The sequence below is a fragment of the Vipera berus genome (assembly GCF_964194415.1).
Source record: "Vipera berus genome assembly, chromosome: 1".
NCBI lineage: Eukaryota > Metazoa > Chordata > Lepidosauria > Squamata > Viperidae > Vipera > Vipera berus.
In genome coordinates, this window is record NC_138202.1 from 53,625,173 (window position 1) to 53,640,439 (window position 15,267).

General features: G+C 43.3%; 1 protein-coding gene across 3 annotated transcripts in view; it reads left to right on the forward strand.

Moving 5' to 3' along the window:
• The window catches only part of ABCD4 (ATP binding cassette subfamily D member 4), a 35,918-nt gene extending 20,660 nt beyond the window's left edge, over window positions 1-15,258 (forward strand). The window contains exons 12-19 of one of the 3 annotated variants that reach the window (XR_014024563.1): window positions 1,484-1,686; window positions 3,841-3,932; window positions 4,146-4,182; window positions 8,145-8,194; window positions 8,612-8,664; window positions 8,804-8,860; window positions 11,096-11,211; window positions 11,299-11,347. Coding sequence is in view for 2 of the 3 variants with exons in the window: in XM_081313333.1 (XP_081169459.1) it covers window positions 1,484-1,686; window positions 3,841-3,932; window positions 4,146-4,182; window positions 8,145-8,194; window positions 8,612-8,664; window positions 8,784-8,860; window positions 11,096-11,211; window positions 11,299-11,367 (697 nt within the window). In the remaining variant the exon portion in view is untranslated. Of the gene's footprint in view, window positions 1-1,483; window positions 1,687-3,840; window positions 3,933-4,145; window positions 4,183-6,599; window positions 7,226-8,144; window positions 8,195-8,611; window positions 8,665-8,783; window positions 8,861-11,095; window positions 11,212-11,298 lie in introns of those variants that run through there. The other 2 variants (XM_081313333.1, XM_081313334.1) reach the window with 2 other exon arrangements.
• Window positions 15,259-15,267: the final 9 nt, after the last annotated feature.

Consider the following 15,267-nt stretch of genomic DNA (forward strand, 5'->3'; position numbering starts at 1 on the left):
AGAAGAAGCCCCGATCAGCTGGAATGTTGCAGCATCTCCAGGGTCTTGTGATTTACATTCAGATGCTTGGCAACTGATTCATATTTATGACGGTCACAGTGTCCCAGGGTCATGTGAAGTGACCCAAACCTGCTGCAACCACCCAGCAGACGGGGGGGGGAATAAAAACCAAATACCCCCCACCCCATCCCTGCTGCCAATCCTCAACAGAAATGCTCACAACAATGAAAACCTCGGACAGGAGGAAGAACGCCGCCAGGCAGGCAGGCGTCTTGCTCGGCTGTGGCTTGGGGGGCACTTTTTTCAGGGCCATTGTAACTTCGAACAGTCATTAAGCAAACTGTTGTAAGTCGAGGATTACCTGTAATTCATCACTTTTTTCCTTTTTTGGGGGGGGTCATCAGGTTTTGACACCTTGCTAGGCGACTGGTGGTACTCGTGTGTTGCCATATCCTAAAAATGGTACAATGGGTGAAAAGGTTGAAAAGCCCTGTGCTATAGAGTTCTTTTTATGAATTTGAGATGACAAGAGATACCTACTTCATGCCAGATGCCTAAAAATGCTTGTTGGCTCCCAATCATGTTTCTGGGTCAAAAATAAACTTGGGGGGAGGGGGGTTTGGATAATTAGTGGTAAAGGAGACAGGGAAGTCTTTTTTCTATCCCCCTTTCTTTTAAATGTAGGAATGCTTGTAAGAATAGAAAGAGGGGATATGGCATCCCATTTGTCGAATTTCTCCCCTAAGAGACTTGATTGGTATCCATACTGGCATTATTTCAGCACCAGGTGAAATCCATTCTATATTTCTAGACTTTTAGACTGGCAATTAATTTTATTTTAATTCATATTGGGGTTGGTTTGTTTTTTGAATGACCTAATTTACTGCTTATGAAGTTTTTGTTTGACCTTTTATACATTAACTATCTTTATTCAAACTGTAGTTCTTTTAGTGTTTTATCATAAACCATCAGAGACCTGAGCTATTGGGCAGTTTAAACATTTAAAATAATAAATAAATCAGGGCACACACAAACATGCCAAGTGGAACCTGATTGCTGTAGCAGTTGGTGCTGACTAGGATTGGGACAAGAATTATAGGGACTGAAAAAGAGATGGGATAGCATACTTTGACCTTTATAAAGAGGCTGCCAGGCCCTGATCTAATTCCCAAAGGTTTCTTAGGCCTCTCAGTGGGTTGGGGGAACATATGGGCACTTGAAGACTTTTATGAATTCCTATACCAAGAAGTTTTAAAAGCTCTGCAGATTTTAGCAGCAACAGCAGACACCCAAAATGTTGAGAAGAGTCTCTATAATAAAATATTTGGAGTGGGGCTGTCCTTGTTTCTTTGATGCTACACAAGATTGTACCATTAAAGTACTAAAAGATACATAGACTGCACTCTATTTCTATGAACCATGCTCATACTATCTGTTCTAAACTCATTTTTCCTCTCTTTTTATGGGGGCTTGATGTCTTCAGCATTTCTAAAGAGAAGAGGACCTCAAAAGACACTGCTTTTGTTCTGGAGCACGTTTCCCTTGCTGCTCCTTCAAGGAACCTGCTTGTCAAGGACCTAAATCTGAGAGTCACACAAGGGAACAATCTCCTGATTACTGGGAATACAGGCACAGGAAAGACATCTTTGTTGCGTATACTCGGAGGCCTGTGGAAGTGCGAGCAGGGTGAGTGCCCCAATGTCCCAGAAATGGTGCACTGGTACATTAAGGCCTTTCATCAAGTTGGTCCTTCACAACCTGGCTTATGGAATAAAAGTTGAATTTATTAGTCCCAACCTTCCTCAACTTAAGGGTGCCAAGGTTGTTTATAGGGAGTGCAGATTTCACTGAATCAGGAAGACCATTCAGATCTTGCCCACGTCATGGAGTCCTTGATGCTCTCTGATCTTGGTTGTTTGCTTACAGACCTTTCCTTACCCATTTCTTTATCATTAGTGCTAGTGAGTGTGGGGTTTGCTCCCTGTGTACGTACAGTCAGTGGCGTAGCGTGGGGGGTGCAAGGGGGGCCGGCCGCACCGGGCGCAACATCTGGGGGGGCGCGCTCGCACTCGGGAGGGATGGAAGACGCGCCGAAGCGCCCTTCGCGTGGCTGGAGTCCCGCGGGGGGGATCCAGGGCTGAGGCGCACTCGGGGAAGCAGCAACTCACAACCAGCTACTCTTGGGGGACGGAGGCACAAAGCCGGCCAGACAGGGCTCGGAGCCATCCCAGACCACAGCTGCACTTCCACCTTTCCCAGGGCGGCCCCCGCAGACGGAGCGCAGTGCAGGGCACCAGCATGCCCCACTGCCAGAGAAGCGCCCCCGGTGCGGCCCCGACTCCCTCACCCCGCGGCAGGTGGCGGCGGCATAGCGGGGCTTGCGAACAGCGGGGCGGTCGGCGGCGGCTGCTCCCGGCGCCGGGCAAGGGCAAGCAGGGCAAGGTCGCTCCTGCTCAAAAGCCAGAGTTCAGCGGCTGGCGAGGCGCTCGCGCGGGGCTCTCCCGGGGCTGGCGGGCCGAACGGGGACCGGCCTCCCCCTCTCCGCGCTAGAGCGGCCCCCGCGGTGGCGGCCCGGCGCACATGGCTGAGGGGGCGGTGGCGGGAGGGGGGTCAGAGGAGCGAGCCGAGCTCTCCCGGGGCAGCAGGTGCGGGCTGGTGCGGCTCCAGGCTCAGCCGCAGCTCCGGCCAAGGGCTGCCAAGCTCACAGGGCGTCGTGCCGGCCCCCTCCCTCGCTCCCCGCGCCCGGATGCGCCCCCGGCAGAAGCCCCGGCCAGCCGCGGTGCATGCCTGAGCGAGACGGGCAGCTGCGCTGGCGGGTCCCGCTCTCTTCCAGGCATCAGAGGTAAGAAAGGGACGGCGGCGCCCCCAGCCGCCCCCCCCGCCGCCCCCCCCGCCGGCTCCGAAGCGGAGGCTCCGCTGCGCCGCCCGCCTCCTGGCACGGCCTCGGTCCTGGCGCTTCTGCCGCACGTGAGGGAGGGGATGCCGGACCTTCCCCCTTTTCCCGGGGGAGGCGTGGGTGGGGGGTGCGGCGGACGCCCAGGATGCGGGGCTCCCTGCGGCAGACTCGAGTGCTAAAATCCACGGGTTAGGGGGCGCAAATTACTTGCCTTGCCCCGGGTGCTGACAACCCACGCTACGCCACTGCGTACAGTAGCTTTTCCTTCCAGTGTTGGTGAGGGTGTCGTTTTCTCCTTTATAGCTCCTTGATTAGGGTGTTGTTTTCTGCTTGTTATCTGCTTATCTGAGTGTAGGCTACTGGAAAAGACATATTCTAGTGTTTCCCCATTAGCTTTTTTATTGCTTTTTTATTAGTGTGTAAATGTGATTTATATCTGTCTGTTATTAATATTGTTTTGTGTGTGTGTGTTAAAAGAGTGTTTTGATTTATTGCATTTATAAAATTTGCTTATTTTTCATTATGAATGCAATAATCTCAAAAGAGGAGAAACTGAACAGGCTTGAAGGCACAGGTCTCCCACATCTTAAAACCAAAAATAGAACAAAGCAACAAAAAACACAACAGTACACATTTTGTTAAAATCCTGAGTGAACCAATATATTTCCAGTTGACACTGAAAGTTTACAATGCTTTATGTCAGCTGGAGCAGAAGTATTGCACATCCAGAGATCCTATATCAAAAATTCCCTTCCTAAAATTGCCACGATGAAGCCCTGGCAAATGTGACAAAATAAAGTTCCATTTGCTGCAGTTGCTTAAAAAACAGTCAAATACATAAGATGTAGGGTAGGTCTTTTGATTAAATGATTTTGATTATTGACAGTTGGAAGTGTGGGCTCATAGCTTTGCATTTTTTTACTTTTTCTGCTGGATTTGTGCAGGGGAAGTCCACATGCTGACTTCCTTTGGTCCTCATGGAGTGGTGATCATACCTCAGCGTCCTTTTTTCACAGATGGAACACTGCGGGAACAGGTGAGTCATGTTAGTATCAGATTGTCAGAGTGGTTAGATTTCCTGCATGCTCCAGAATTACTTTATAGTTTATACTCAATGCATAGTTTTAGGAACCCTGCTTGGTTTACTTACTAAAGGTTCCTTAAGGGAGGGGAATTGCTGCTTATCTCTGGTTCCTTTATGTTTGTGAAGTGTCTCATTTGGAATTTGTGTCTGCTCTATTTGATTTAGATTATATACCCTCTAAAGGAAATCTGTCCAGATTCTGGTGAGTGGGAATTGCATTGGAGACTACCACCACGTATAACTTTTCTTAATTATATATGCCTTCATTGCATGAATTAGCAGTATATATAGGTAGACTAATTCTTTGTAGCTTTACTACTTCTTTTGCAAAACATAATTGACTAGGATGTTCATTGAAAGGTATTTAATATGTTTAGGGCTAAGAGGTGTCTCTTCATATGCATGTTTGGCCTTGTGTTGTATAGCCAAAGGAAACTTTCAATGGATTATATGTGAATTGTGGTCAGATCTTGATCAAACAAGTCAGCACAAATTTATTCCATGGATATGCAGCTTGATGCCCTTCAAAATGTTCTGAATGATTATGTGTTGAAAACCCTTCTTGCTGTTTATAGTGGTTAGAGTTGATGGAAGTCTCATTCCAAATCATCTGCAGGGCTAGTATTTGTTACACATGTAGGTATCTGTTGTAGATATTCTGAACATACCATTCTAATTTAATTTTTAAAAATTTAATATTTTTTAAATGTGTGAAGGGAACCGTCTAAACTTTATAGTCTAAAATAAACTATAGAGGAGATAATTGAATTTGGGCAGAAAGAGCAAAATTGATAAAAGTACATATAAACTTCTAAACTGAGCTGCAGTTGGAAAGAAAGATCGAGAGGTAAAATGAAAGGCCTTCTTAATAGAACAGAATAGAATTCTTTATTGGTCAAGTGTGATTGGACACACAAGGAATTTGACTCCAGTGTATAGCTCTCATGTATATACAAGCTATAAGTGATATATCTTGGTCATAGTCATCATAAAAATACATTCATCATAAATCATAAGATACAACACTTAGTGATAGTCATAGGTTACTAAAATAAGCAATCAACATAAATCATACTAGGATACTAAAGAAAATAATATAAATTGTAAGATACAAGCAAATGAGTTATAGTCATAAGTAAATTAAGAGATAAGTATTAGGAAAGATGAGAAGAAGAATAGTAATATAGCCTTGCTATATAGTTTGACAGTGTTGTGGGAATTAGTTGTTTAGCAGAGTGATGGCATGGGGGAAAAACTGTCCTTGTGTCTAGTTGTTTTGGCATGCAATGCCCTATAGTGTTGTTTTGAGGGTAGAAGTTGAAACAGTTTATGTCCAGGATGTGAGGGGTCTGTAGTTATTTTCACAGCCCTCTTTCTGGCTCATGTAGTATACAGGTCCTCAGTGGAAGGCAGGCTGCTTGCAATTATTTTTTCTGCAGTCCTAACTATCCATTGCAGTCTGAATCCATCTTGTTTGGTTGCAGTGCCAAACCAGAGAGTTGTAGAAGTACACAAAACAGACTCAATAATTCCTCTGTAGAACTCTATTAGGAGAAATAAATTTAATTTGTGTGTGTGGTGCACGTGTTCGTCATAAAGCCAGAAAAGAAGTTTTTATTTGAAGTTTGGATAAAGAGGATGGTGATGGTAGAGGCCTCTTACCAAAATAATATATTGTGAGTCTTAACGAATGGCCTCTGGGCAATTTAACTCCCCCTAAGTCACTTATTCACCCTTTCCTGCTCCTCCCTCATTTTATTGGGTACCTCTGATATGTTTTTGGTAACGTGTGTAACCGCATGGTTTTATTTGGCAACTAAATGTGGGATGTGATCTCACTGAAAACCCTTCCACCCTGAGGTAATACGAGGTGATGTGAAAGTTCTGTTGGTGGCCAACCATCTCACATTATTCACTGTTTTATGCAGGATATCATTGTCGAGTACGATTATAAATCCAAAGGGTAGAGTAGCATGTTTATAAAAGCCATGAGAATAATCAAACAGTTCTGATTTTATGATGATAGATAACAACTTCTGGGTTCTCAGCAAATTAAGTTGGATTTATCAGTGAAAAGGGTTATTTAAAATCAATCTCTAAAGTCCTTGGTGAAAGGTCATCTAAATAAAAATGATGCTTGATTAATAAACAGCTGTACTTTACTTTCAGATAGTTTGGAAAGTCCTCTTAATGTAAATCTAATAAAAACTGGAGGTTACTTAATGGGACTGGAAGTTATTTTGCTTGGCTTCTGTCTCAGTAACGACTAGCTCTCATGTCTATTTTGAGTGGTTCCTTAAATACTGGGATCTCTCTGATGCGGGGAAGTGCATTTTTTTCTGGGCTGGAGCCAAACATAGAATGTCAGGATCTACATTTTAAAAAGTAATAGCTGGAACCAGGACAGGAAAATAGAATTCGTTTACATTTAAATTTGATTGAAAATAAATATAGTAAATTTGATTATTTTTATGTTATGCATTTAATCATTTTCTTCATTAATAACTTTTGGGAGTTCTCAGGAGGCTGCTCCCAAGCATTTGAGAGCTTCAGACTTGTACACCTTGGCCTTAATTCATAATGGAGTAATCAGATTTTTCTCAATCTTGCATTCACCAGATGTGTTGGGGTTGCAAATTCTACAATTCCCAGGTTGTATGTTCTTATTTAATTATAGGACAGCCAGTGCTGGAAACTGATATGCTAGAATATAAGAGAAATAAAAAAGGAATTTGTAGTCCAATAATATGATGCCAGTTCATAGGATTATATCTATTCCAGCTCCAAAGACCTCTGTGTTCTCAGAATCGCTCAAGCAATACTTGTTCAGTGTCAGAAATCATGATATCACTCTACTTATCCTAAGCATCTTTCCTATGGATGAAAGAATCAGTCCATTCAATTCTGAGCAACATTTCTAAATTTTAAATTATTTCCAAACGGAGTTGGCTTCTGGTTCAGAAGATAACTACAGGAAATTAAAATCCATAATAATTAACAGCTCGTAGAATCATTCTGTTGTCACCAGATACCAGAACAGATATTCACATCATGCCCTTTCTATTGTATTGTTACTTTTTCAGATCTTCTAAAAATATACTCACTCTGTTTTCTCAAACTTTGGGTCACGATCTCCAGGACAAGATGAACAAATTTAAGGGGGCTGCACATTTTTTAGCCATGTTCATTCAGGCACTCTTACAAGCAGAGTAGGCATATACTTTAATAGGTTTCCAGCTACACCTGATCCACTGGAGTTTCCACCGGTAACTGCAAATACATAGGAGGCTTGGCAGATTGCCCGTCTTTTGCTAAACTGGCTGAATTGTGAAAGAAAAATAGGAGTAGGGAATCTCGGGCAATTAAAATAATCAACAGCTGTTGGCAGTAGGCGCTTATATGATATGTAAGAGCCTCCTCAATCGCTATGCTCAATCTTTTCAGTCCACTCCACATCTTCCCCAACTCCAGATAAGCATGTAGATCCCCTGGGCCTTGTTTGCAGCTTTTCCCCGCCAAGAAAGTTTTTAGGTTATCTTTGAAAAGTGTATCATGTTGACAGGGATCATAAGCACAAAGTCAGGCAAGTGCCCACACCCCACTTGGTTGTTGGGTATTCCCACGTGGTAGATATGAGTCTTATAGGGATCCTTCTCCATGTTGAAGAAGAGCTGGGAGGAGGTAAAAAGGATAATAATCTTTGGTTCCTGCCTTCAGAGGGGCATGAATAGAAATTAGAGGGCAGATGGACTATGCTACAACAACCCAGGCTGAGGTTCACATCAGAGGACTGGTGATGGAGCAATCCTGTGCTTATTTCACTTTTGCAACCAGTTGCAAAGACTTTGAAATGTGGCCAGAGGCAGGGGAGAAATAAAGGTATCTTTCTTGGGAACAGAACCTTCCTATTGAAAAATGTCTCTCCACTTAGCTACAGACAGACTGGGGTTCCTGGGAGTTGCAATTCAGCCACCTCTGGAAGATCACAAATTATAGATTAAACGTTATTAAAAAGTGGGGTGTATTTTTCCTTTTCTACCCTAATTTCAGTAAGTCATTAGGTTTATTATGTGAATGTCACACAAATTCCTGTCTTATTTTGGGAGCCACAGCACTGCAAAGTTTGTTTAGCGTGCTTCTGCCATTAATTTCTTGTACCCACAGGGTCTATAGATGATGACAGGATACTCAGGTTCCTGGAGCTGGCTGGACTGGTGAGTTACCTAGGACATAAAAGATATAAATTGCTTCATACCCCAGTTTTTGGAAGACAATGGATGAAAAGGTTCACCATGTTTAAGCCAATAATTAACCCTTAAAGAAAAGAGCTATTAATTTCAGCATGCTGGGTTTATTTGGAGAATACCAAGCATCAGCAGTTAGATTTATGACCAGTATCAAAGCTGAACCTTGGCTCACTTAATAAACCATACCAGTATAATAAATTCTAGCAACAACCTTCATGCCTTACAGACAAGGCATGATGCCAGAGAGCAGAGAGGAGTTTGCCGTGGGCTTATACTAAGAAAACAAGGTGATTCTGTGACGATAGGCCTGAGAAAGCATTTGGATGATAAGGAGGGACCACGATTTGGGTTTTAACCTGTTGCTGTTTTCTGTGCTTGATTCAGTCAGACTTGTTAGGGAGAACAGGAGGTTTGGACCAGCCTGTAGACTGGAACTGGTAAGGCTGCTTTCTGTTTACAGTGAAATGATGTTCATGGTGTGAGTAGATCCAAAGCTGCTAAAGGCTGTAATAGTGGTGCTTATTGCAGATTGTCCTGCTTCTTATCTTTGATGCAGGTATGACATTCTTTCACCAGGTGAGATGCAAAGGCTGTCTTTTGCTCGCTTGTTCTACTTACAGCCCCAGTACGCAGGTAAGAAAAGGAATACAGAATGGAAGGTAACAGGGTTAATGCTCTTGTTTAAGGATATGGGAAGGCATTGGGAGAAAGCGGTTTGCGACCCCCTTAGAAACTTAAGAAATTATGATTACATTGTTTTTGTGGATCACAATCCACCATTTAGTTCCTCTCGCTATAACAACAATTTTCTCATAGGACCACGTGGCTGGTGACATGGTCTGTAATCACAAAAGTTTAGACAATAATAGATACATCAGTCTTTGAGATATCACAAGGTTCTTCATTGCTTTTACTACAAAAAGCTAATAGGACCACCTGTTGGAAAGCTGGATAGTTATTCTCCTTAATATTTTCTATAAATCTCTTGGTTTCAGTATCTTCAGAAAGGCAGAGCTGAGGAAATAGGACCTTGATAAAATGTACTAGATCAAGAATATGCAGTCAGCCAAGGGACAGAGGATGCTTCAAGAGATCTAGGAAAGGAGGATTGGAACAGGGATCACTCTAGCACATTGAAGAGCCGAGCATGAAGGGGAAAGTAGACTAGAAAACAAATCTGGACAGAGAACAAAGTTGCTTCATGACCAAAACTGCAGTAGTAAAGACATTTGAAAATCATTATTTCAGCCTTAGCAAGTGACATGGTTGATTGTGATAATGAGAGTTTTATCGCAACAAGCTTGGAGAATGAATGCCAGGTTGGGAAAAGTTGAACTAGCTTAGAGGCTGCAAAAATCCAAAATGGCCACAGATGACAGCAAACCTCAGAGTGCTATTTAATGGGCATTGCAGATTTTTTACAACTCCGTTCTGGTAGCACTAAACCAGCTACATTGCTGGATATGAGCCTAGACATTCTATTTTGGCTGATGTACTGTACATTTCACTATGTGTTATCTTTAATTTGGAATGCTGTTAGAAAAACACTTGGAGATGTTTCAACATTAGCCCGTGATGACAACTTCATTATTGTTGAGGGTTATAGAATGAGTCTGGCATACTGTGCCTCTCCCAATGTTTTACTACAAATATCAATAACTCTAATTATAAGCCATGCTGTCTAGGATTGAGGAGAATTGGAACTGAATATTATTTACTTACCTAATTTCAAGGCTTCCCAATCCATGACAATATAAAGCAGATAAAAAGAACAAAAAAAACCCCACACAAACAAAACAGCCATAATAAATGTAACTAAACTAGGCTTTACAACCATCCTGTTCTGAGATCTCCGAGAACAACTTGGTTTTTAGTAGCTTCCTGAATATCATAAGGATGGGAGCTACATGAGTCTCTGGGGGAGCTCCTTCCAGAAGCCAGGTACCACAACAGAGTAGGTGTGTTTCCTAAGTCTTGTAAGATAACACTATTGCATACCTGAAACGTATCTGCCCTGCTTGATTGTACTAGATAGAAAATGGCCCCATAGAATACTTATTGTCCTGTGCATATGATCTACTTACCTTAATATGCATTTTTATCAATCTTAAGTTGAGAACTCTCCATAGTCCCATTCAATGTATAAATAAATGTTTAGGTAAATGGTATGTATGTATTTTAGTGTATTTATAAGCTACCCCAATCATCTAGGATTCTATGCATTGAACCATCCATCTGGTACATACAGCTAAAATCGTATTATAAAGTCCAAACAACTAAAAATTAAATATGTAAGAGGCAGTAGAACAAACTAGGGGCTGAATGCTGACTTCAGTGATGAGTTCTAGCTTCTTAAACACTGCATGGGAGGGGGCATTCTCACTTCCAGGGACAAGGCCTTCCAAAGATAGAGGCTACCATTATTGTCTGTCTCATGCCTCGTGGTCCTTGCAGAGTGAGGTGACTCAACAGGCTCTCTTTAGGTGTTTGTACTATCTTGGCTGGGCATTGTCTGATATAACCCAGTGCAGCAGTAGGCGGGCTTTAAAAGAGATGATTAGCATTCTCTGTTGCGCCTAAAAGGCAGCCAGTTGGCAATGCAATGAATCAGGATAGCTTGTGTAATGCTGTTCTGGTGGTGGTGTCCCATTTGCTCCCATATTTTGAACCAGCTGTAGTTCTCTAGTTGTCTCCAAAGACAGCCCCACATAAAGCACATTACAAATACTTGAGTGGTGATCAGGGCGTGCTAAAATTAGAGAAGTAACCAGGTTACATTTGCCAGGTTTTACTCAGCAATACAAGGAAAAGAAAAACGTTGGAATTTATAGTAGTGCCATATTAAAGGGCTCCCATTTAAACTTGCAGTGCTAGACGAAGCTACAAGTGCATTGACAGAAGATGTAGAGAATGAGATGTATAGAATCTGCATCCAACTGGGAATGACTCTGGTCAGTGTGGGACATCGTAAAAGTCTGGAAAAGGTAAGTGTGATGAGTACAAGGAAATAAGGGGAAAATATATTTTTTTAAAGTCATAGTTCTCAGATTGTGTTTACCATTTAATTTCAGTTCCATAGCTGGATTTTGAAACTATATGGCGAAGGAAAATGGGAGCTAACAAGAATTGAGAAACCCTGAACTATTCCCAAACCAATCCCAGAAAACATTGGAGTTAAAGCCTCAAGTTAAAGTGCCTTGGAACCAGCATGCTTTCATGGAGAAAGTATGGCTTGAAATTTCAAAATTACAAGTGCCAAGAAGTTTCCAATTAAGAAAAAAACATGGGGAGGAAAGTTTTTAACCTTTTCTTATCTTACACATTTGCTTCCAATCCATTGTTTTGTTTGCTGTACAACCTTCCATCCAGAAAGGAAAGAATAATTTTGCTTCACCTATGGAACTCATTTTTAAGTGTGACTGGCATTAAAGTTCTGCATAACTGGAATTATGCTGGCCTATCTACGTAAGGACAGTGAATGTAGCACAGCCTCTTTGACTGTAAAATAACCATGAGTTTTGTAAAATGTCAGCGCCACTTGGTTAAAAAAAAATAATAACCACTCTTGACAAGTTGTGAAGTACAAGATATAGCTTTGCAGCGGGTCGGGATGGGAGAGAGTTTTTTTCCAGTGGTTCTACTGCTTCCTCAGCGGATCATTCCAGTCTGTGAAAGTGGCCTCTGATGTGTGAAATGCCACAAGGGTTACTCCTCTCTTTCCTGCTCATGGCCTATATGAAGCTTCTAGGAAAAGCCACCTGACTTTGGGGAGGGGGCAGGGGCGTGTTTCAGTATTAACAGTATGCTAATAATAGTCAATTGTATCCCATTACTAGCCAGGCTTTGGGGGGGGGGGTTGCTATCAATGTCCTTTCCCAAAACCTGGATGGCAGAGAAAAGACTGAAAATGAAACTTAGTAAGTGGGAGTGCTGAATACTCAAAGTTCTCTGTTGCCACAAGACCCAGATTGTTGGGGGCAATAAGCTGACTTTGTAATAATGCTGCTTGGGGGGGGGGGGTGAAAGCCCTAATAAGCAGGCATATACATAGAATGAAGGCTACTGCTAAGCTTGTAAGCCACCCTGAGTCTTGGGAGAAGGGCGGGATATAAATGGAATTAAAATAAAAATAAATAATAAATATCAGAGTGGTTTCTGATGAGCATATACCCAGTTATCTGCAGGACCACATCCTCCAATCAGTCCTGGTCTGCCCAATCAGAGCAAGCACGAAGTATCACTCACCCTACATTTTCAAGAGGCTGAAGGGCCTGAAGCAAGAAGACCCTGGTTTTTCAGGGGCAGCACCAAGGCTGCAGGACAGCTTGCTGGTAGAGATCAGGCCCAGCCCCCTCCTTGTTGATGTTTCAGAAGCTACTAAAGATGACATTATTTTGGAAAGACTTCCCCTAATTTTACTCTGCCGCCTTTAGTTTGTTTTATTGTTTGTACTATTATATTTGAGGAGTGGCTTTTTTTTTACTGTTTTTTGTACTGCAGAAGTGGAACTGATGACTGTCACATGTAGGCCATTTTATCTGCCTAGAGAAATTACTGTGGTAATTATTGTAGCTGTTTATATTCCACCTGATGCCAAGGTCAGCACGGCGCTTTCCAAGCTGTATGACGTCGTCTCCAGGCAGCAGCAAACTCACCCAGCAGGCCTTCTTGTCATGGCTGGGGACTTCAATCAAGCTTGTCTAAAGACACTTCTCCCCAAGTTTGTACAGTATGTGCAATTTTCCACCAGAGGGAAGAACACTCTAGACCGTGTATACTCTGAAACAGGCATACAGAGCATTCCCCCTCCCCCCACCTGGGTACATCTGACCATCTCTCACTCCTCTTGTGCCCGAAGTATGTCCCTCTCAGGAAAAGAACTCAGGCAGTCATGAAAATGGTTAAAATCTGGCCAGAGGGTGCTCTCAGTCAGCTGCAGGACTGCTTTGAAACCATGGACTGGAATGTATTTGAACATCAAAACCTGAATGTATACACGGATGCTGTACGGTCTTATATCAAAGCATGCGCCGATAGTGTGACAACGGAAAAGTGCATTAGAGTTTACGTGAATTGCAAACCCTGGATGACTGCAGAGGTACGAATACTCCTGAGAGCCCGGGATTCTGCTTTTAAGGCAGGGAATAGGGAAACATATAGAGGGGGCAGGGCAAATCTCAGAAGAGGCATTAGGATGGCGAAACAACAATATAAACATAAGGTGAAGAACCACCTAGCAGACAACAACCCGAAGCAAGTGTGGCAGGGACTGCAGCACCTAACCAACCATAAAGGCAACACGAGGAACATGGTTAATACCGATGCCTCATTGGCAGAGGAGCTGAATATCTTCTTCACTCGCTAAGACCAGACCCCGTAGCCTCGGCTGGCCTTCTGATTCTCAGCTACTCACTCTGTATGAACATCAAGTGAAAGCTGTATTGAAGGCTGTGAATCCCAGCAAAGCTGCAGGCCCAGATGGGGTGCTGGGGATAGTGGTTAAGAATTGTGCCGATCAATTAGCAGGGATCCTGTCAAGGATCTTTAACAGCTCCTTGCAAACAGCCTCTGTACCATCATGCTTGAAAGCTGCCACCATTGTCCCAGTCCTGAAGAAAACAGCAATCGAGTACCTAAATGACTACAGACCTATTGTATTAACGTCTGTAGTGATGAAATGCTTCGAAAGACTGGTTCTCCAGCATTTTAGGACATGCCTCCCACTGGATTTCGACAAACATCAGTTTGCCTACAGGTGGAATAGGTCGACAGACGATGCCATAGCTACTGCCTTACATTCTGTAGCAAGCCATCTGGAGAAACCGGGAAGTTATGTCAGGATGCTTTTCATAGACTCAGCTTTCAACACTATTCTGCCGAGCATCCTTATTGAAAAGCTGACTGACTTGAATTTTGCCCCCTCCATCTGTGATTGGATTAAAGACTTTCTGAGGCACCAACTACAAACAGTGAGGGTCGGGTCTGTTTCATCCACCCCCCTGAAGCTTTGCACGGGCTCACCTCAGGGCTGCGTGCTTAGCCCCTACCTGTACTCACTGCATACATACGATTGTGTATCGTCCAACCCACCGCGATCATTAAGTTCGCAGATGATACCACCGTAGTGGGTCTTATTACAGGTGGAGATGAAACAGCATACAGGGGGGAGGTACAAAACTATCCTTATGGTGTTTAGAGAACAACTTGCACCTGAACATCAGCAAGACAAAGGAGATGGTGCTAGACTTTCAGAAGAAAAGAGAGGAACCTGCCCCACTTTACATCGGGTGGGGGCTGTGTGGAGAGTGTCTCCTTTAAATTCCTGGGAGTCTACCTCTGTGAAGATCTGACCTAGAAAGTTAATACAACCCAGGTGGCCAGAAAGGCCCAACAGAGACTCCACTTCCTCAGGGTCTTGCGGAAGAACAGGGTAGAACAACAGCTAATGACCTTCTTTTACCGGTCTACTATAGAGAGCGTCCTCTCGCACTGTATTGTGGTTTGGTATGCTGGCCTGACAGCCGCGGATAGGAAGATATGGAGGGTGGTGAGCACAGCATAAAACATTGTGGGCTGTCCCCTGAGACCACTGGATGACATCACCAGGGCCCACTGCCTTGGAAGAGTGAGGAAAATTCTCAGGGACAACTCACACCCTGGTCGGTACCTCTTTACTCTCCTTCATCAGGTAGCAGGTACAGAAGTATAGCCAGCCGTACCAACAGGCTGAAGAACAGGTTCTATTCATGGGCTGTCAGGCTCCTGAACAGGAAATAACTCTCTGTATGATTGACTTATGAGGCTGGTGTTTTGTGCAATTAGCTCACATGGTGTAACAAGATGGTGGGTTTGTTGTCACTGTGAGTTGGGGGTGCATGAGGGAGGCTCAGCCAATCTCACTGTACACATGTTGTACTTTGATAAAGGTTCACTCATTTTACTTGGTTTTTAAGGCCTATGTAAACCAGCAAGCATCTTTGGCTTGTGGCAAGATAGAAATGTGAAAAATAAATAAATACCTCTATCCATCTATTAAACTG